Raw genomic sequence first — 22,948 nt, forward strand, 5'->3', positions numbered from 1 at the left:
CATTAGGAGGCCTTTAGACCCATTCCATCCATCAGCAAGACAGCTGCCCAAGAAAGCACTGTGGGTCATGTACCAGAACACATTTACAACTTTGACAACCTACTCTATCTGTGCTTCTTATAATTCTATAAACCTCCATTAGATCCTCAGTGCTAATGGAGAATAATCCAAGTTTGTCCAGCCTCTCCTTATGTTAATGCAAAGCTACAGAACACCTTCTCCACTGTTGTCTTCTCTGAAACAGATGGGAAATTGGATAAATTCCTGAAGGAGAAACAATACCAAGGCCACGGGGAAAAGGTAGAGACATTGGAGTAAGCAGAGTGATCTTTGAGAGGGTTGGAGGAAGTTCCATGGAAGAAAACAATAGCATGAACAATAATGTTTGTGTGGATATGGTATGCCACCTAAAACTTTGACAAACTTCTACAGATGCATGGTGGAGATCCTAACTATTTGCTTCACAGCCTGATATAGAAACACCAATGCCCAGGAACAGAAAGTGGTGAACACAGCCCCACTCCTTCTCAGGAAAAACTTTTTCCACTATTGAGCAGATTTACAAGGAGTGCTGTCACAAGAAAGAAGCTTCCATTATCAAGGATTTTTGTAGTGTATTTAATAGTTCATGCTTAATCCAACAATATAGCTACAATATTACTCGTGTTACTGAAATATTAACTGCAGAGCAATTTATATGTAAAAGTACATAAATGTACTTTATGTTATTATGTACGTTATTAAGTCATAAGTGCTCACCTTACAGAGTAGAACTGAATGTACATGAGTTATCCTGGGCTCTCACATGTATTTCTTCTAATTCATTTTTGAAATTACAAAACATAACAGTGGCAACTAGTGAGTTTAAAAATGAACCCGAGTTGACTACCTACCTGTTGAAGCACAGCACATTGTTTCTTCACAAGGGAAGAGAGATGATTAGTTTAAAAAAGGGCAGAAAATGGATGAAATTCATGTGATCACAAACAGAGAACTAGGTGATAATAACCAGAAATTTAAAAAAATGAATAAATGGCTGTCTACATTGGAACTACAAATGTGTTTGATTGCACAATGGATAACTGGATTATGTATACTGAACGAACTGAGCAGTATTTTTAAGCAAATAGAATAACCAATGAGAAACAAGTGCTAGTTTTACTGGGTGCGTTTGGTTGGAAGAACATACAGTTTGCTTAGAAGTTTAACTGTTCCAACCAAACCAGCCAAAATGAGCTTTGCTGATATCATGAACGAAATGCAGAAACATTTAGAACTGAAACCATTGTTGATTGCAGAACACTTTTGGCTTCATAAGTGGAATAAAAAGGCAGGAGAGTCCATTTCAGCTTTTGTGCCTGAATTGAAGAGATTGTCTGAACATTGCCAGTTCAGTGATGGACTTAATGATGCACTGAAAGATCATTTAGTTTGTGGAATGTTAAAAACAGGAGGGCCAGCATTGTGGGGATATAATTGGCTGAAACAATTACAACCTGACTGGAGATCCATCCACAATTGCCATGCCACACCCCCTGCAACAGAGTCAACTGAGAGTGATTTAAGAAAGGTGTTGGATGATGCCACAGCAGTGGGAAAATGGATGGCTTTGGAAAACTCAAATTTATCAAGGATAAAATAGTGTTAAATGAAAATGCCACACCCAAGTTTTAAAAAGTCCATTTGGGTCCTTATACAGTACTATTTGTGATAAAGTAGCCAGTGTTCTAGATCGCACGGGGGCTGAAGCATTCTTTCCAAGGTCAAGTGGAGCACATGGGCAATGCCAGTGGTCCCAGAGAAATGGGTCTGTCGGGATCTGTGGTGATTTTAAGGTAGCTATTGACCCAGTACTGAAAGTAGATCAATACCCTCTGCCCAGAATAGAGGATATCTTTGCAAACCTCTCTGCAGGGAAACACTTCAGCAAAGTGGACTGAGCTGAGGCAGACCTACAGACGGAAATGGAAGACAAGTCCAAAGTGTTTCTCAATATAAAAACTCACAGAGGGCTTTATCACTGCAATAGGGATATTTTTGGAGTAGCATCTGCACCTGCACTCTGGCAGAAAGCCATGGACCAGGTGCTACAAATCTATCCAATGTTACCTAGCCTGCTGTGTTCTACCAGCATTTTGTGTGTGTTGTTGTTCTATCCAGCGTTACCTGGATGACATCATTGTTACTTGTAAGGAACATCTCAGCTCCAAAATGTCAAGAAATGTTATGGGCTCAGAGCATGATGCAATAAGTGTGAATTCTTTTAACCAAACATCACTTAATTTGAGTTTGCCATTACAAGACTGAATTCAAGAGGACCAACTAATCGTGGAAATGCAGATGTTCACCCTTGGAAAAGAAAAAAAAAACCTGACAAATTTACGAAAGAGGACACTCCTCTTGACTATTCTTCATTATACAAATTGACAGTCTCCCTATTACTGCAGAGATGATCCAAAGGGAAATCAGAAAAGACACCACTCAATCTCACATCTACATGGCAACCCAAAATGGCTGGAATATCCAATTCCCCATCTTTACCAATGGATGAACTTGCCCTTGATGGGGTTTGCTTTATGTGGGGATTGAGAGCTGTTGGACTATCCAAACTGAGAGCTAAAGTGTTGAAGGAGCTACATACTGGTCCTCCACATGTGGTCAATGTCTGGGGCCTGGGATGGATTAGTGGTTGAGCAGGTGGCATGTTTGGGGTGCCATCACATCCAGAAGATGCCAAAAGCAGTGCATCTCCATCCCTGGGAATAGCCTGCATTGCTCTGGCAGAGGATGTATGTGGGTTTTGCCAGACCCTGCTTGGGCACTCATTTCTTGGTAATGCATACCATGTTAGACCAATCTTTTCTCTGGGTCCGTTTTCCCCTAAAGGCTGCCCGGGTCTAGGTGTATAAGGAATTGAGATGCATTTTATTAAATTTTATTGTAACAATTTGTGTTTCTTTCCACTTAGTAAAATCGCAGAAAGGAACAAGCTGATGGCCACGGGCAGAAAGAAATTCAACATGGATCCGAAAAAGGTACCAATTCTCTTCTCAATGCACTTTCCACTGCTCTCTGTGACGAGAGTAATTTCACCACACCTTATGCCTGGATGGTGGATGCTGCTCGCTTGTGGCAGTGCTCCAAGTAAATGTGCTCAGTGCTGGGGTGGGCTTTGTCTTTGATGCACTGGGCTGGGCTGTGTCCGTCATGTTCTGCAGAATGTTTGATTCCTGGACACTGCTCTCATTTTGCTGATTACAACCAGAGCTCCAGTTCAGAGACTGCAGATCCTGGGCATCCAGAGCTCCAGTGTAGAGACTGCAGATGCCAGACGTCCAGAGCTCCAGTGTAGAGACTGCAGATACCAGACGTCCAGAGCTCCAGTGTAGAGACTGCAGATGCCAGATGTCCAGAGCTCCAGTGTAGAGACTGCAGATGCCAGACGTCCAGAGCTCCAGTGTAGAGACTGCAGATACCAGACGTCCAGAGCTCCAGTGTAGAGACTGCAGATACCAGACGTCCAGAGCTCCAGTGTAGAGACTGCAGATACCAGACGTCCAGAGCTCCAGTGTAGAGACTGCAGATGCTGGACATCCAGAGCTCCAGTGTAGAGACTGCAGATACTGGGCATCCAGAGCTCCAGTGTAGAGACTGCAGATACCAGACGTCCAGAGCTCCAGTGTGGAGACTGCAGATGCTGGGCATCCAGAGAGACACACAGAAGAATGGATGTCACTTCTCACCACCACACAAGCAAAGCCCTGAGGCAACACACAACATGCCAAGGGTCTCAGTGGGTCAGGCAACACCAGTGGAGAGAACTGGACAGTTGACGCTTCAGGTCGAGACCTTTCATTCGACTGGACAGAAAGAGGGAGAGAGCCAGTATAAAAAGTTTAATGGAACAGGAATTGGAGGGTGACATGTGGATCCAGGTGGTGGGGGGTGGGGGTGATAGGTGGGTGAGGGAGGAGACTTACTCCCTCTCTCCATCTGCTCATCACTCACACACTCCTCCCACTGGTTCCCTTCCCCACCTCCCTACCTTTATTCCATGGTCTATTGTCCTCTCTTATCAGATTCCATCTTCTTCGGCCTTTCCATTTGTCACCTCCCAGCTTCATTCCCTCCCTCCTTCCTCCCACACAACTTTGTATACTGGCTGTCTCCCCCTTATTTCTAGTTCTGATGAAGAGCTTTGACCTGAGTCATTGACTGTCCAGTTCCCTCCATGAATAGTGGCTGACTGGCTGAGTTCTTCCAGCTCCTGTGTGTGTTGCTGATGCCCGCTGTATGAAGTTTAACAAGGTCCATGAGGAATAGTGCTGGAGGTGAAAGGGTTACTGGCTTGCAGATAGAGAAGAGCATTTGTCCACAAGCAGGTTCCCTGTTCTTTTATGTTACGTTAGCGACAAAAACTACAGGAAATGTATTGCAGAGTGGAGCCTTGCTGAGATGCTATGCTTTGGACCTCAGTGGATGAGAAAATAACCCTCATATCCACAGAGTTGTTTCAGTTAATGAGCTCAAAGTATTTAAAACCCCACAAAATGAAGACTTTTCTTTTTGGGGAGAGAAACTCCTTTGCTTGCTCAAGATCCTACAAACCATCCAAGACTGTTTGAGACTGGGTCATAAACACAAGAAGTTTTGCAAATGCTGGAAACCCAGAGCAAAATGCTGGAGGAACTCAGCAGGTCAGGCAGCATCTATGGAGGGGAATAAACTATTGATGTTTTGAGCTGAGAGCCTTCATCAGGACTGGGAGGGAAGGAGGCAGAAGTCTTTCAATTTCCTTCTCCTCTTCACTTGCTCATCTCTCTCTGGTTCCTCTCCATCTTCCCTTTTAACCTAGGTTTACTCTCCTCTCCTGTTATATTCCTTCTTCTTCAATCCTTTACCTCTTCCACCTATCATCTCCCAGCTTCTTACCACACCCCCTCCCCCACCCACCTTCCCCCTCACCTGGTCTCACCTGCCAGTTTATACTCCCCCCTCCCACCCCTACCTTCTGATTCTGGCTTCTTCCCCGTTCCATTCTAGTCCAGCTGAAGAGACTCAGCCTGAAACATCAGCAGTTCATTAATTTCCACAGAAGTTTCCTGACCTGCTGAGTTCCTCCAGCATTTTGTGTGGGTTGTTATGAGACGAGATACCCTTTGTGTAATGAGCTCTTCGGGCCGGAGTGCATTGGGCTCTGAGGTTTTTAAGAGCATCTGAATCGGTTAATCGTTGTTTAACAGGAGTAGTTAATCGATTAAAATTCTGTGTGTTTTTCTCAAGTGACTCACTCTTTGTAATGCGGTCTCCTGGTGTTTTCTGTTTAAGCTTGTTAAGTTTATTTTTATAGGCTCAGGGATTCTGTCTTACTTATATTATTTAAGTGGACACCAAATAGCATGAATTGCAGGGTCCTAGTTTGGAGAATGGTGTTGCTCAGGCGAGTCACCGATGTTCAGTTGGAATTATCATGAATAAACTCTGGTTGTGGGCTTAGAGACCATCTCTTCCTCTGCACTGTGGTTCTGATATTGCCAGCAAACAGCATGACACTTTGTCTTATCTCTCAAATGCAGAATAGAAAAAGACAGATTATGGAGCATAGACAGAGTCTGAAATCTGCTTTAAATTTAGTCTTTGGGATGAGGCTTGCAGTCTGACTGGGGAAGCCTCCTTGAATAGCGGTTGTCCTTCTGGTGAAAGCGCCCCTACAGAGTTGTTTGTGGGGAAAAGTTCCATGATTTTGACCCAGTAATGCTGAAGGTGCCACAGTATGAATGGATGGAACAATAGTGTAATGCTTTACAAACCCTGCTGTAAGATCGGGGGTAAATTCCTGCTGCTGTCCGTCAGGTGTTTGTACATTCTCCCCATGACCTCCGGATTTCCTCTGGTTTCTTCCCCCATTTCCAAAGACATGCAAGTTAGGATTAGTAAGTTGTGGACAGGAGATCCTGGTGCTGGAAGTATGATGACACTCTGAGGCAGCTCCAGCACGTATTTGGACTTTGTTGGTCATTGCTGTACATTACTATGTTTTAATGGGCATGTGTCTGTTACGTACCCCGTAACTGGGTCACTTACCAGCAAAGATAGAGAGGTCCGTTGAAGTCTGATGGTACTATTTTTAACAGTATTTATTGATAGAAATACACAAAAATAATATAAATGCAAACACACAGATAATATACGTCGTCAATACTAAATCTAAAAGCGCGGGTATAATAATAATCAATAAGAAATAAGCTGTATCGTTGTCTAGGGGATAATGAATTGTCCGATGGAAATATATAGTTCGTTCAGTTCATACAGGCTGCCGCCGTTGGGGACCCTGTGTGGCAATTGTTGGAGAGAGAGAGAGACGGGTTAAAACTTGCCCATTCTGTTTATGATGTCAATCCTTCGAGAGTCGTTGAGAGTTGAGTTCCCCGTTGTTAGCTAAAAACCGTTTTTCCGTGGCAAAGGTCACCGATTCCGGGCAAATGGAAGCGGACGCACGTGGCCTTCCACCGGCTTTCGCTATTACGGGATCGCTAGCGTTTCTTCTGGTGCATCTGAGGGGCTGTTCCCACAGACCCTCTTTTTATCCTGACTCACAGGGTCTCAGGTGTCGATCAGGTTGGGGATGATGCAATCCCTCCACCAACCTCCTCCTTGGTTCATTGCCTGGGGCTTTGATTGCATCGTACAGGATGCAATACATAAATCCGTCTCCAAGAGACAATAGCCGGCATCAATGGGTCCGCCTCTCGGAGGCCAAGGCACATTCCAACGCCTTGTGGATTCTGTATGTCTTTCTCTCATTTCCTGGGTCTCCTGAATTGACTCAATAGTGATCTTGCGATTCTCACAAAGGAGGGGGCTACCCCGCACCCTTCGGCCCCTCAGAGCTGTGGTACATTCATAACATGTCAAATAAAGCTAATATTGAAAAAGAAACATGTTTTCAAAGGATTTTGTATGATTTAGAAGAGAATCTGTGGGTGGTGGTATTCCCCTCTGTCTGCAGCCTTTGTTCTTCTTGGTAGTAAACTTTGTGTACTTGGAAGGTGGCGTCAGATGGGGCCAGACAAGCAACCACATTACATTACATTTCTGAGAAAGGTTCCTCATCTTGTTAAGCAGAGAGAGTAAATGTTCACAATGATTGTTTCATTCTGTTTTTTAAATTTGTTCATTCTACATTGCCTCACTGAGAAGACTCTTGCCTGTAACAGTCAGACTGGTCGTCAGGAATCTGTTTGGGAGAACAATTGTGGCAAAGTTTTCAATAGGTCTTTCTTCAAAAAATTTTTATACAGTCATAGAGACATAGAACACTACAACACAGAAATAGGTTCATCACCCATCTAGACTGTGCCTCATCCCCTCGAACTACACCTGGACCACAACCCTCCATATTCCACCCAAATTTCGCTTTGGATGGTATGTACCATCCGGTGCTGGACTCTCCCAATATCAGAAACATCCTCCCTACATCCACTCCATCCATGTCTTGCAACATTTGATAGGTTTCAATGAGATCCCCTCATTCTGCTAAACTCCAGTGAGTGCAGGCCCACAGTTATCAAATGCTCCTCATATGTTAACCCTTTCATTCCTGGAATCATTCTCATGAACCTCCTCTGGACCTTCTCCATTGTCAACACATCAGCACGGACTAGAAGGGCCGAGATGGCCTGTTTCCGTGCTGTAATTGTTATATGGTTATATCCATATTTTAGATATGGGGCCTTTAGTCATCTTCTCTCTAATCCTTTCATTAATTCAAATCTGTGCCCTCTGCTACAAGAAATGGATCCTTGCTATCTCCTCTCTCAAATCTCCTCATAATGTTATAGTCCTCATTTAAATCACTCCTCAGCCAAAGACCCCAGTCCAATCTTCACCATTTTCCAGTTCTGGCAACATCCTTGTCAATCTCCTCTGCACCCCTCACCAGTATGATTACACCTCTCCTGTAATGTTGGTGATCAGAACTGTATACTGTCCTCAAGCTGTGGTCTAACATGAGTTGTTTACAGTTTGAACAGAATCTCCTTCCTCTTATGAGTGGGTTAAAGGTTGAGTGAGGAGTTTTTGCTGGTCCTGAGCCTATATAATCATATAACAATTACAGCACAGAAACAGACCATCTCAGCCATTCTAGTCCATGCCGAAGGCTTACTCTCACCTAGCCCCACCGACCTGCACTCAGCCCATAACCCTCCATTCCTTTCCTGTCCATATATCTATCCAATTTTACTTTAAATGACAATACCGAACCTGCCTCTACCACTTCTACTGGAAGCTCGTTCCACACAGCTACCACTCTCTGAGTAAAGAAGTTCCTCCTCGTGTTACCCCTAAGCTTTTGCCCCCTAACTCTCAACTCATGTCCTCTTGTTTGAATCTCCCCTACTCTCAATGGAACCTTGGCAGAATTTAGAAGAATGAGGGGAACCCATTGAAACCTATTGAATATTGAGAGGTCTGGATAGAGTGGATGTAGAAAGGATGTTTCCAGTAGTGGGGAAGTCTAGAACCAGAGGGTACAGCCTCAGAATAGAAGGATGCCCTTTAAAAAAGAGATGAGGAGTAATGTTTTTAGCCAGAAGGTGGTGAGTCTGTGGAATTTGTTGCCACAGAACAGCTGTGGAGGCCAGACCATTGGGAATATTTAAAGTGGAAGTTGATAGGTTCCTGGGTGTCAAAGGTTACAGGAGGAGGCAGAAGAATGGAGTTGAGAGGGATAATAAATCAGCCATGATGGAATGGCGGAGCAGACTCAATGGGCAGAATACTCTAATTCTGCTCCTTTGTCTTACGGTCATATTTTCAAAGCCCAGGCGGACTATCATGAACAGGGAGTTCAGAAGTCTTTCTCATAGACAGGAGATAGGAATGTGGGGTGCTGGGCAACAAAAGAATGCTGTTACTGTGTGGTGACATGGTACAAAAGGAGTTGAGTCACAGGGAACCCATTATCTAATAAAACAACTGGAGAGGTTTTGTGGGCTTGAATGACCTACTTATGTTATCATATTCTGCTAATCACATCAACTAAGTAGAGAAGGTGGTAGTGTTCATTCCAATCTTGTAGCAAGAAATATTAAGCACATCACCCTGTAGCAATAACACTGACTTACATTTACACTCAGTGGCCACATTAAGTACACCTGTACACCTGCTCGTTAACGTAAATATCTAATTAGCCAATTATGTGGCAGCAACTCAATGCATAACAGACACGGTCAAGAGTACTTTGTTAGTAAATTTACTTTGACGTGGGAAGGAGGAAAGGTGAGAAGTTTTGTATGGGACGTTCATGAGTTTGGGACTCAAGGAAGGTCCGTGACAATGGTGGGAGAGAAGAAGAGGGGGGTTAGAGTTGAAATAAAGGGTAGCATGATATTCACAGAGTAGGAGAAAGACATTACGGAGACAAATGCTCCCCCAGTGAGGATCTAGTGCTTTCCCAGTGTATATGATGAATAAACTCTTCTCCGGATTCCAGCCGGGTACACGTATTGATTATAACTGACGTTTCGATGACAATCTCTGCCATAATCTTATTAATTCCTCCAGCAATTAGAACCCATTACTAAATGCCTGAATGCTTTTGCTGTTCAAAGAACATTACAGATAACTGTGGGATAGAGAATTGAGTTTACCCACCAAACATCAGAATAAACAGGAAAATGGCATTGAGAGATAATAAATCAGACATGGTGGAATGATGGAGCAGATTCAATGGGTCAAATGTCCTAATTCTGCTCCTATGTTTTAGATTTTAAACTGCCCTGGATTGAGTTCAAGAGCCATGAGGTAATGTTCCAACTCTGTAAAACTCTGGTTAGACCACACTTAGAGTATTGTGTTCATTTCTGGTCACCTCATTATGGGAGAGAAGTGGAAGCTTTAGAGAGGGTGCAGAGAAGATTTACAAGGATGCTGCCTGGATTAGAGAGGGTGCAGAGGAGATTTACAAGGATGCTGCCTGGATTAGAGAGGGTGCAGAGGAGATTTACAAGGATGCTGCCTGGATTAGAGAGGGTGCAGAGGAGATTTACAAGGATGCTGCCTAGATTAGAGAGCATGTCTTATGGGGAAAGCTTGAGTGAGATAGGGCTTTTCCCTTTGAAATGATGGAAGATAAGAGACAACCTGATAGAGGAGTACAAGATTATGAGAGGCTTAGATAGAGAGGGGAGCCAACACCTTTTCCCCAGGGCAATAATGGTCAATACAAGAAGACATCTGTTTAAGGTGAGTGAAGGAAACTTTAAGGGAGATATTAAAGGGAGGCTTTTCACACCACTGGCATCTCTCCTAAACTTTCCTCCACTCCCCTTCAAGCCATCAGCTTCTACCGTATTAGGGACACTTAAAAGACTCTTAAAGAGGTACATAGATAATGAAAAATGGAGGTTTATGGGCTGTGTAGGAGGGAAGGGTGAGATTGATGGTGGAGTTGATAGGTTAGCACAACATAATGGACTGAAGGGCCCTTAGTGTGCTATACTGTTCTAAATTGGAAGTTCTAAATAAATGTGGCCAACATGTACTGATTTACTATTAATCTAGAAAATACTGGCAGATGATCCCTTCGCTATCTCAGAATACTGCTCTGAAATCATTATAAAATGTACAACACAAATAGAGTTCTGCATTTTTTTTTGTCGAAGCACGCTTTGTCAAAGAGGAAAAGTGTTCAAACCCTCTATCTGTAGGCAGAAATGCTGAAAAGACACAGGAAACAGGGGCGTTCATATCAGATGCCAGAATCTATTCTGAGCTAAAGGCTTGACTAATGGATGGCTTCAATAAATGAGTAAATGTCTCGTGATAACATTATGAGCCTTTGTTACCCTTTAAAACAGGAAAACGATAGGCAGAACAAGATCCAGTGAAACTGTTCCATGATCCCCATGAATCATCACGCAGGCATTTCCCATCTCTTCTGAACTCTTCTCAAAAAGGTTGAAGGAGATGTTTATAAGCTTGGGTCAAGACTTGAGGGGTCGGAGGCTAGGACTTCAAGCCGCAGGAGGCCATGAGTAGGGGAAAGCAGGGCTGGGATTCAAGAACTAGAGGACACAGGTTCTAAGTGAAAGGGGAGATATTGAATCTAAGAGGCAACTTTTACTTAGAGGGTGGGACGTACATGCAGTGGCCACTTTATCAGTGTACCTGACAAAGTGGCCACTGAGCGTATGTTTGTGGTCTTCTGCTGCTGTAGCCCATCCATTTCAAGGTTCAATGTGACGTGCATTCAGAGATGCTCTTCTGCACACCACTGTTGTAACGTGTGGTTATTTGAGTTAGTGTTAGCTTGAACCAGTCTGGCCTTTCTGTTCTGACTTCTTGTTAACAAAGGATTTTCATCCACTGTACTGCTGCATACTGGATGTTTTGTTTTTTTTGCATTATTTTCTGTAAACTCTAGAGACTGTTGTGTGTGAAAATCACAGATCAGCAGTCTTTTAGATACTCAAACCATCCCATCTGGCACCAACAATCATTCCACTGTCAAAGTCACTTAGATCTCATTTCTTCCTCAGTCTGATGTTTGGTCAGATCCATGCATTTCAGGAGGCTGATGGCTGAGGTGTACTAACTGTTCCTGAACCTGGTGGTGTCGGGCCTAAGGCTCTTGTGCCTCCTGCAGGTTGTAGTGAGAAAAGGGCTTGGTGGAAGATTTTGATGATGGTCGTTGCTCTTTCTAAATAAACGTGCTCAGTAATGGGGAGGATTCTGCCTGTAATGCACAGGACTGTATTCTTTGCTTCCTGTAGTCCTTTCCATTACTGGGCATTGGTGTTTCCATACCAGACCATGATGCAACCAGTTAGGATACTCTCCATTGTGTTTGCAATGGAGAAGTTTGCTAAGTTTCTGGTGACATGCCAAGTCTACACAAACATCTGAGAAGACAGAGGCATGTATCTGGCTCATTTTATGTGCTGGGGTTGAATCTCCCTCTGCTACTCCAGGCGATGTATTTCTGAATGTATCATGAAGCAATTTGAACTTTTGAATAGTCAAAGTTCAAAGTTCAAAGTAAATACATGTCACCATACAAACCCCCAGACTCATTTTCTTGTGGGCATTCTCAATAAATCCAATTACTGTAAAAGAATTGTGAGAATTGTTTGTGGTTTCGCCCCAAAGGGCTAAATTATCACATTCTGATTCTGATCTGATCTGTTCTGATCTTTTGCGCCTTCTGCCCTTTTTTGACTTGCTACTGACAGCTTTATCTTCATCTGTAAAACCCCTACTCTCTGGAATTCATTAGCTAAACCTCTTCACTTCGGTCAATGCTTGAAACCTCTCTCTTTTGCCAGTCTCCAGTTCTCTGATTCTAATGTGTTCATTATTGCTTCAGTATTAAATTTATGTCATATTAACTGTATGAAAACAATTTTTATCATTATTCTTTCTATGAAATAGCTGAAATGTGATCAGAAAATTGAACATAGACCAGGAACAGGCCTCTTTGGCCCACAGTGTTCTGCTGAACCAATGAAATTAGTAATCAAAATTCCAACTAGACCAGTCTCTTCTGCCTACACAATGTCCCCACCGTTCCATTTTCACACACTCATGTGCCTATCTAAAGTCCCTAATGTGTCACCACCCCAGGCAGTGCATTCCAGACACTCAGCACTCTCTGGGTAAAAAACTTCTCCTTTGAAATATATCCCTCCCATCTTAAATGTATGCCTCATGGTATCAGACATTTCAACCCTGTGAAAAAGATACTGTCTGTCTTCTCCATCTATGACTGCCATAATCCTATAAACCTCTATCTGATCTCCCCTCACCCTCCGACATTCCAGAGAAGAAAACCCAAGTTTATCCAGCCCTCTAATCCAGGCAGCATCTTGGTAAACCTCTTCTGCACCCTCTCCAAAGCCTCGACATCCTTCCTATAGTGGGGCGACCAGAACTGTACACAATACTCCAGATGCGGCTTAACTGGAGTTTTATCCAACTGCAACATAACTTCCTGTCTTTTGAACTCAAAGCCTCGACTCATGTTACACTACTGATGGTGTTACAATATTCTGCTTTATTTGAGGTGATAAGCTGTTTAGGTTGCCTTGGACGGATGATACATCGGTTTCAATGACTGTCTGTGTTGTTGCCAGGGTATAGAATTCCTGATCCAGAACAAATTGTTGTGTCAGAATGAAGAAGACATTGCCAAGTTCCTGTACAAGGGGGAAGGACTGCACAAAACTGCCATTGGAGACTACCTTGGAGGCAGGTGAGACCGATGAATTTCTAGGGATTGATCAACGATAGAATTCTACCCAATGCAAGAAAAATGGGAGTTTTGAGGAGCCCGTGCAGTTCTTTGTGTCTGCTGCAAGTTGAGTCGGTGGTGAGGAAGGCAACGGCGATGTTAGTATTCAGTTTGAGAGAGCTAGAATATAAAAGCAAAGATGTAATGCTGAGGCTTTCTAGGCATTATTTCAAGTATCATGAGCAGCTTTGGGCCTCGTATCTAAGAAAGGATGTGCTGGCATTGGGAGAGGGTCTAGAGGAGGTTTACAACGATGCTCCTAGGAAAGAAAGGAAGAATGCAATGGTTCTGGGCCTTTACTCACTGGAGTTTAGACGAATGAGGGGAGGGGGGGGATCTCACTGAGGCCAATCGACTGTTGAAAGGCCTGGATAGAGAGGACGTACGGAGGATGCTTAGGACCAGAGGACACAGCCACAGCCACAGAATACAAAACGTCCCCTTTAGAACAGAGATGGCGAATTTCTTTAGTGCATCTTTGGAATTCATTGCAATAGATGGCCGTGGGGCGTATACTTAAAGCAGGGGTTGATCGGTTCTCGATTAGTCAGGGTGTCAAAGGTTCAGGGAGAAGGCAGGAGAAGGGGATTGAGAAGCATAATAAATCAGCCATGATAGAGCAGACTCAATGGGCTGAATGGCCTCATTCTATTCCTGTGTCTTATGGTCTTATGATCATAGAGTCATACAATATGGGAGCAGGCCATTTGACCCAGCTTGCCCATATTAACCACTATACCCATCTAAGCTAACCACATTTGCCCACATTCGGCCTGGATCCCTCTAAACCAGGGGTTCCCAACTTTTTTTATACCATTAACCGAGGTGTCTGTGGACCCCAGGTTAGGAACCTCTGCTCTAAACTTTTCCTATCCATGCAGCTGTTCCACTGGACCCGCCTCTACCGCTTCTTACGGTAGCTTGTTCCACATATGCTCTGTCCCACTGTTTCAGTTTTATGCTCTAGTAACCCGGGTTCAGTTCTGACCTCCAGCACTGCCTGTGTGGAGTTTGCATGTTCTTCCTGAGACAGCATAGGTTTCTTCCGGGTTCTCTGGTTAACTCACACATCTCAAAGGCATGTCGATTGGTAGGTTGATTGGCCCATGCAGAGTCTGGAGAGAGTTGATGGAAATGTCAGGAGAATAAAAGGATTAAAGATCAACTTTATTCACCAAATACATTTACATGTTTCAGGAATGTACATGTGTTTAGGCATAACATGTCACAAAAACAACATTCAACAATTATGAAGAATAAAGAATTATCAGATAATAAAGTTAGAGGTGAAAGCATGAATATGGAATAAAATGTGCATAAATAGATAAATACCAGCATGTATTTACAGTGCAAATAGGATACCAATGTAGAATTGGTACAAATGGGTGCTGGATAGCATGGGTTCAATGGGCCAAAAGGCCTGTTTCTGTGCTGTGTGACGATGATTCAAGTGGTGGATTTGATTTCTATTTCAACAATTAGATAGGTACATGGATGGGAGGGGTATGGAGGACTATGGTCCAGGTGCAGGTTGATGGGACTAGGCAGTTTAAATGAATTGACATGGACTGGATAGGCCAAAGGGCCTGTTTCTGTGCTGTCATTTTCTATGCCTCTGTGAGCAGGGCAGGAAAGGGTTACAGAGATAGGGAGTGTTGAGGATATGCAGGTTTCAGGTTAAGGTCCAGAACTGGGCAGTTCTTCCCTGAGAACATTTCACCTCGCTTAATTCCTTTATGAAGTCTTTAAAGACAAATGCACAGTTTAAACTTCCAGTTTAAATGTCACATAATATGACATATGACATAACGTCACCAAATGTCACATAACATGGCATGAAGGCTACCCTGACAGAATATGCGGTACTGTTCCTCCAACCTGGCGGCAGAGTTGGCCTTGGACTGACATGTCAGAATGGGAAGATGAATTGAAAAGGGTGGTCACGGGGAGATCCCACCTTTTCTGGTGGATGGGACAAAGTTGGGTTCTAATTCTGTGAAATGAGAGTCTGAAACTTACATTTTGCTCTTACCCTCTTCAGGGAACCTTTGAACATCAGGATTCTACAAACGTTTGTGGAACTGCATGAGTTTTCTGATCTCAACCTTGTACAGGCACTAAGGTGAGAACATTAATGGATCACCAATGAATCAGATTTATTATCACTGACTATATGACATGAAATTTGTTGGTTTGCAGTAGCAGACTGGTCTGTTGTCTATTGTATCTGTTGATAGAAGTTAGATTTGTGCAGTTCTTCATTAGTTGATGTGAACTGCACAAAAACCTGTGTAGGAGAGTTTTTGAAGGGAAAAGGCCATTGTACTGGGGCATTTCCACTCTCTTGGCTTCAGAAGTCCAAGGCCAGTGGTATGAGAAGTTGTCACAACCAGGGTCTTCCTTAGATGCAGTTGATGATAAAGGAATAATGACGATGTTCATGGTTTGGATTATTCTTAAATCTGACAAATGGAAGAGAAGAAGTTGCTCCTATAACTTTGCATGTGGCTCCTGTACCTCCCCCTCATCGTAACAATATGAAGAGTGAAGATCCTTAACGATGGACCACCCCTAGAAGATGTCCTTAATGATGGAGCTGGCTAAGTCTACATCTCTTTGCAGCCTCCTGCAATCCTGCACATTGGAGTCTCCATACCAGGTGGTGATGCAAACAGTCGGAATATTCTCCATCCCATATCTAAAACATCTGGCACGTCTCCTTTGACCCTCGCCTATTTTTATTGATGCACCACATCTGAGCACACTTCTCTGCCTCAGCAAAATCAGTCAACAGAATCAAAGACACCACCCAACCGGGGCATTCTCTCTTCTTCCCTCTCTCACTGGCCAGAAGATAGATTAGTCTGAAAGCATGTACCACGGAGCTCAAGGACAGCTTCAGACTCTTGAATGCACCTTTGTACAATAGGATAGACTCTTAATCCAAAATGAAGCCCTTTACCTCTTCCACCTTTCCCCTTTCAGCTTCTTACTCCATCCTCACCTACCCACCTTTCCCCTCACATGATATCACCCATCACTTGCCAGCTTGTATTCCTTCCTCTCTGCCTTTTGTCCCCTTCCCTTCCAGCGCTGATGATGGGTCTGCTTATTGCCCTCCATAGATGCTGCCTGACCTGCTGAGTTCCTCCAGCAATGTGTATGTCTTGCTTGAGGTTTCCAGCAACTGCACAGCACAGCCGAAGTAGGGCCTTCTGACATTTCGAGCCGCGCTGCCCAGCGATCTGTCACGGGACAGTTTATCAGTTAACCTACCAACATCTTTAGCCTGTGGGAGGAAACCGTAGCACCTGGAGGAAGCCCACGTAGTCATGGGGAGAACGTTCCAGCAAATTACAGCTGGCGGTAGGAAATGAACCGGTGTCGCTGGTGCTGTAACGTGTTGCGCTAACTGCTACGCGTCCAACCTACCCTGCTATGACTTATTGTCTACCTGTACCACCTCAATGCACTGTGTAATGAAATGATCAAACAAAGCTTTTCACTGTATCTCAGAGTGTGCAACAATAATAGAGCGATTTCCCTATAGAGATTTGTCAGATTTTGGTGACACACGGAATCTCCTGAAGCTCCTAACCAAGTTGAGCTGCTGGCGTGTCTCCTTTGTAATTCAGAATCAGAATCAGGTTTATTATCATTGACATGTTGTGAAACGGGTTGCTGTGCAGCAGGAACGCATTGAAGTAAGCTTCTTACTTCATCCCCACCCACCCAGCTTCCCCCAGAACCTGACAGCTTGTACTCCTTCCCTTCTCTCATCCTTATTCCAGCTTCGCCCCCTTCTTTTCCAGTCCTAATGAAGGGTCTTAGCCCGAAACGTTATCCTCCATTGACGCGGTGATCCTGCCTGACCTGTTGAGTTCCTCCAGCATTTTGCATATGCTTCTCAAGGTTTCCAGCATTTGCAGAATCTCTTGAGTTTAAGAGTAGGGGAGGTGAGGAATTTGCTGTAAACCGTGGAAGATCACAAGATAATTATGGATCTGATCTTCATTCATCCATCCTAGTGTTGCCAGTTGCCATCCTGAACTAGTTACACAGAACAGCACAGTTCAAGGCTCTTTGACCTTTTAACCTACTGTAAAATCAACCTTACCCTTCCCACGCACACAACCCTCCATTTTTCTGTCATTCATGTGCCTTTCTAAAATGCCACTGAAGTATCTGCCTCTACCAATACTCCTGGCAGTGCGTTCCATTCATCCACCACTCTCTGTGTAAAAAACATACCTCTGATATTCCCCCCCAAACATTTTTCCAATCTCTGCCCTCTCATATTAGCTGTTTCTACACTGGGAAGAAGTCTCTGCTGTCCATTGGATCTGTGCCTCTTATCATCTTGTACACCTCTAACAAGTTGCCTCTCATCCTCCTTTGCTCCAAAGAGAAAAGTCCTAGCTTACTCAACCTGTCCTCATAAGACATGCTCTCTCATCCAGGCAGCATCCTGGTAAATCTCCTCTGCACCCTCTCTAATCCAGGCAGCATCCTGGTAAATCTCCTCTGCACCCTCTCTAATCCAGGCAGCATCCTGGTGAAACTCCTCTGCACCCTCTCTAATCCAGGCAGCATCCTGATAAATCTCCTCTGCACCCTCTCTAATCCAGGCAGCATCCTGGTAAATCTCCTCTGCACCCTCTCTAATCCAGGCAGCATCCTGGTGAATCTCCTCTGCACCCTCTCTAAAAGAGTCACATCCTTCCTAGAATGAGGCATCTGGAACTTAACACAATACTCCAAGTTTCAACACTGTACCCGCTGGTAAACTCAGTCAACCTTGGTGTAAGTGTCTTCCAGAATTAAATACGCTTGCCTCAGCACTACTATCTCAACAGATGGGCAGCTTACAACAACTTCTCTCTGCCCTCCGTGGTGTAAAACCTCAGTGGTACGAATTACAGCCATCGTACTCACAGCCTGATTTTGTTCCAACTCGCAGGCAGTTCCTGTGGAGTTTCCGGTTGCCAGGCGAAGCTCAGAAGATCGACAGGATGATGGAAGCATTCGCGACGCGTTATTGCCAGTGCAACCCAAATGTTTTCCAGTCCACCGGTGGGTATCTGAAGCTTGCAACTGGTTGGATATTCAACTAATAGAAACCTTGTAGAGATTATAAGGCAGGGCAGCATGGTTAGTACATTACCATCGACCCAGGTTCAATTCCTGCTGCTGTCTGAAAGGAGTTTGTACGTTCTCCCCGTGACCATGTGGGTTTCCTCTGGGTGCTCCGGTTTCCTCCCATAGGTAGGCTAATTGGGCATTGCAAATTGTCCCATGATTAGGCTGGGATTAAATCAGGGGATTGATGGGTGGAGTGTCTCAGAGGGTTAAGACAGGGGATTGATGGGTGGTGTGTCTCAGAGGGTTAAATCAGGGGATTGATAGGTGGTCTGGCTCAGAGGGTTAAATCAGGGGGCTGATGGGTGGTCTGGCTCAGAGGGTTAAATCAGGGGACTGATGGGTGGTGTGGCTCAGAGGGTTAAATCAGGGGATTGATGGGTGGTGAGGCTCAGAGGGTTAAATCAGGGGATTGATAGGTGGTCTGGCTCAGAAGGTTAAATCAGAGGGCTGATGGGTGGTGTGTCTCACAGGGTTAAATCAGGGGATTGATGGGTGGTGAGGCTCAGAGGGTTAAATCGGCGGATTGATGGGTGGTGTGTCTCAGAGGGCTGGAAGGTCTGTGTCTCAATGAATAAAAATAAACTAAAAGACACTAAATGCCAGAGGAACTCAGCAGGTCAGACAGCATCTATGGAGGGTGAACGCTTTGGGCAGAGACCCTTCATCAGGACTGGAAAGGAAGGGGACAGAAGGTGGGGGAGGAGAAGGAATACAAGTCGGAAGGTGATAGGAGAGATCAGTTGGGGGGGATGTGGGTGAGGGGTGGGAGGATGAAGTGGGAAGCTGGGAGATGATAGATGGAAGAGGTAAAGAGCTGAAGAAGAAGGATTTTGATAAGAGAGGAGAATGGACTATGAGAAAAGGGGAAGGAGGAGGGGCACCAGAGGGAGAAGATGGGCGAGTGAGGAGAAGAGAACAGGTTCAATTGGACTATTAGAAAAGGGGAAGGAGGAGGGGCACCAGAGGGAGAAGATGGGCGAGTGAGGAGAAGAGAACAGGTTCAATTGGACTATGAGAAAAGGGGAAGGAGGAGGGGCACCAGAGGGAGAAGATGGGCGAGTGAGGAGAAGAGAACAGGTTCAATTGGACTATGAGAAAAGGGGAAGGAGGAGGGGCACCAGGGGGAGAAGATGGACGAGTGAGGAGAAGAGAACAGGTTCAATTGGACTATGAGAAAAGGGGAAGGAGGAGGGGCACCAGGGGGAGAAGATGGACGAGTGAGGAGAAGAGAACAGGTTCAATTGGACTATTAGAAAAGGGGAAGGAGGAGGGGCACCAGGGGGAGAAGATGGGCGAGTGAGGAGAAGAGAACAGGTAAGAGGCACTAGAGGAAGGTGACAGTTTGCTGCAATTACTTTCACATCTACTTGTCCATTTCTCTACCTCTGTGGTCACGTTTCAGAACAGTAATTTCAGATCTTACTCTTCTTTAACTTAGCATATTGTTTAGAACAAATTGAAAAATCAGCAACTGAGTTAGAGTGATACTCCAAGAAAAAAATAGAAGTTTTATATTTTATAAAATGAGATAATTGTATTTATTTATCGAGATACAGTGCAGAAAAGGCACTTCCAGCTCTTCAAGCTGTGCAGTCCAGCAATCCCCGGGTTTAATCCTAGCCTAATCACAGAACGATTTGCAATGACCAATTAGAATGTCTTTGGACTGTGGGAGGAGACCGGAGCACCCAGAGGAAACCCACGCAGTCACGGGGAGAACGTACAAACTCCTGACACGCGGCCTGAGTAGATCACTCTTGTTGGCTGATCTCTCTTTGAAATGCACTAGCCCTTACTAACAAAACTAAACTGAAAATTAATTCATTGATTAAACTCAATAATTGACTAGATTCAAAAACAGTTACTTTCCCCAAATGTCCACCCATTAACCCATCCTACCCCGCCCCCCCACCAGCACTACATTCACCATTAGCCTCTCTTCTCCACAGCACCTCAGCACCCTTCATTCCTGCCCCCCACCATGCACACTCCACACCTCATACCCATGCTGACACTGTCACTGTGCATTCATCCACCCTGCTACTACCTTGAAGTGTTCCTCTTGTCAAGAGTCGCTTTGTCCCTTTATCAGTTCACATTATGTCAGAGTCACATTATGTACGGATATTCCTGTACCTAGCATCGTCTACATGAACCATAAATCACTGGAGCAGAATTAGGCCATTTGACCCATTGAGTCAGTTCTGCCATTTGATCAGTGCTGATTTACTTTGTGTCTCAATCCCAATCTTTGTGTCTCAATCCCCATCCCAAGCAGAAGCAGGAATCTTTTGCTTCCTCCCTGTAACCTGGATATTGGTATTTCTACACCAGGCCATGGTGCAGCCAGTTAGGAGCTGTGCAGCTCCATTGTGCAGCTGTGGAAGTTTGTCAAAATTTTGCTGACATGCTGACTCTACACAAACGGAAAGAAGAGGTGTTGAATTTAGGTTTAATTTCATGTTCCTCCTTAGCTCCTCCACAATTTCTGACCCTGAAGTTAAAATCCAGCCCAGTGAACCATGGCTGACACTGACTATAAAGTGCCTGAAGAATTTAAAGTCACTAGAGCAAAAAACGAGCTGCTGGCAAAACTCAGCGGTTTGGGTGTCATCCGTAGAGGGAATCACCCTGCACCTGGGCCTCCAGCATCTGCATTCTCCTGAGCTCCCTGTTAAAACTAGCCTCTGGGCAGCATGGTAACATAACTCTTTGCAATGCCAGCTGAAAGATCAGGGTTCAAGTCCCGCCGCTGTCTTCAAGGAGATTACGTAGTTTCCGTGTGGGTTTCTTCTGGGTCCTCCAGTTTTCCACCATATTTCAAAGACATATGGGTTTGAAAGTTATAGGCATGCTACGTTGGCACTGAGACAGTTACAAAATGTAAAAGCTGTTGAGAAGGTGCAGAAGTGAATGATAAAGTGCAGGATTATAATGGTGAGGGCAAGAGTCCACCTTATTGTACGAGTGGGATCAGAATCGAAATCAGGTTTATCATCACTGGCAACACTTGCAGTCTGCTCCTAGTATAGACGTGGATTGTGTTGGTTGTTGATGCTAAATGATGCATCTGATATTTCGATATACATGTGACAAATAAAGCTAATCTTTATATTTGTTGTTAAGTCGTTAAATGCCCGGAGTTCTCATTGGTTATGTTTTGCAGAGTTACTTCAACCATTCGGTGCTGTTTCTCAGGGGTTTTTTAACAATGCACGCTTGCATTGCAGATACCTGTTACGTGCTATCGTTTGCAATCATTATGTTGAACACAAGCCTACACAATCCGAACGTTAAGGAGAAGCCGGCACTGGAAAGGTTTATAGCGATGAACCGTGGGATCAACAATGGTGGAGACCTTCCAGCAGAGCTTCTCAAGGTAAGCACTCCCACTAACTGACTGAATGCACTCTGTCAGCAGTCTGCATTCACTGGACAATAATGTGGAGGCTTTATAATCTCCAAGACCTGGGCCTCAATACCCACTTGTGCAATTGCATCCTGGATTTCCTCGCTTGCAAACCCCAGTCAGTTCAGATTGAAAAAAAAATCTCCTCCATGATCTCCATCAGCACAGGAGCACCACAGGGACGTGATCTTAGCCCCCTGCTCTAATCACTTTACATCTATGACTGTGTGGCTACAGACAGCTCCAACACCATCTACTGTTGTGGGCCATATCAAAGGTGATGATGAATCAGCACTCAGCAGGGAGATTAAAAGTTTGGCTGAATTAATAACAACAACCTCGCACTCAATGAGACCAAGGAACTGATTGTAGACTTCAGAAGAGGGAAACCAGAAGTCCATGAGCCAGTCCACATCAGAGGATCAGAGGTGGAGAGGGTCAGTAACTTTAAATTCCATGGTGCACTACCTCAGAGGACCTCATCATATAAGCATAATTGCAAATAAAGCACAACAGCATGGCTACTTCCTCAGGAGACTGTGGAGACTCGGCGTGTCATCAAAATGCTCGGCAAACTTCTATAGATGTGTGGTGGAAAGTGTACTGACTGTCTGCACTGTGGTCTGGTGTGGGAACGCCAATGCCTTTGGAGTGGAAAATCCTACAGAAGGTAGTGGATTTGGCCCAGTACATCACGGGTAAAGCCCTCCCAACCATTGAGAACATCTACATGATATTTTGCAGTAGAAAAGCAACATCCATCATCACCACCCAGGCCGTGCTCTTTTCTTGTGGCTGTCATCAGGTAGAAGGTACAGGAGCCTCGGGACTCGCACCACCAGGTTCCAGAACAGTTACTACCCCTCAACCATCAGGCTCTTGAACAAAAGGGGATAACTACACTCATTCTATTTCTGGTGTTCCCATCACTGAAGGTCTCACTTTAAGGACTCTTTAATTTGTTATTTCATGCTCTCGTTATTTATTTATATTTACATTTGCAGTTTGTTGTTCATTGATCCTGTTTACAGTTACTGTTCTATAGATTTGCTAAGCATGCCCACAGGAAAAAGAATCTCCGGGTTGTATGTGGTGACCTATAT

The 22,948-nt window shown here is 44.4% G+C and overlaps 1 protein-coding gene across 2 annotated transcripts in view; it reads left to right on the forward strand.

The window, feature by feature from the left end:
- The window catches only part of LOC140719234 (cytohesin-3-like), a 109,157-nt gene that overhangs the window by 68,916 nt on the left and 17,293 nt on the right, over positions 1-22,948 (forward strand). For both annotated transcript variants that reach the window (XM_073033696.1, XM_073033697.1), the window contains exons 4-8: positions 2,969-3,035; positions 13,137-13,255; positions 15,336-15,416; positions 18,255-18,367; positions 21,667-21,815. In XM_073033696.1, the coding sequence (XP_072889797.1) occupies positions 2,969-3,035; positions 13,137-13,255; positions 15,336-15,416; positions 18,255-18,367; positions 21,667-21,815 (529 nt within the window). The remainder of the gene's footprint in view (positions 1-2,968; positions 3,036-13,136; positions 13,256-15,335; positions 15,417-18,254; positions 18,368-21,666; positions 21,816-22,948) is intronic.

The sequence above is a fragment of the Hemitrygon akajei genome, chromosome 31, assembly GCF_048418815.1.
Source record: "Hemitrygon akajei chromosome 31, sHemAka1.3, whole genome shotgun sequence".
NCBI lineage: Eukaryota > Metazoa > Chordata > Chondrichthyes > Myliobatiformes > Dasyatidae > Hemitrygon > Hemitrygon akajei.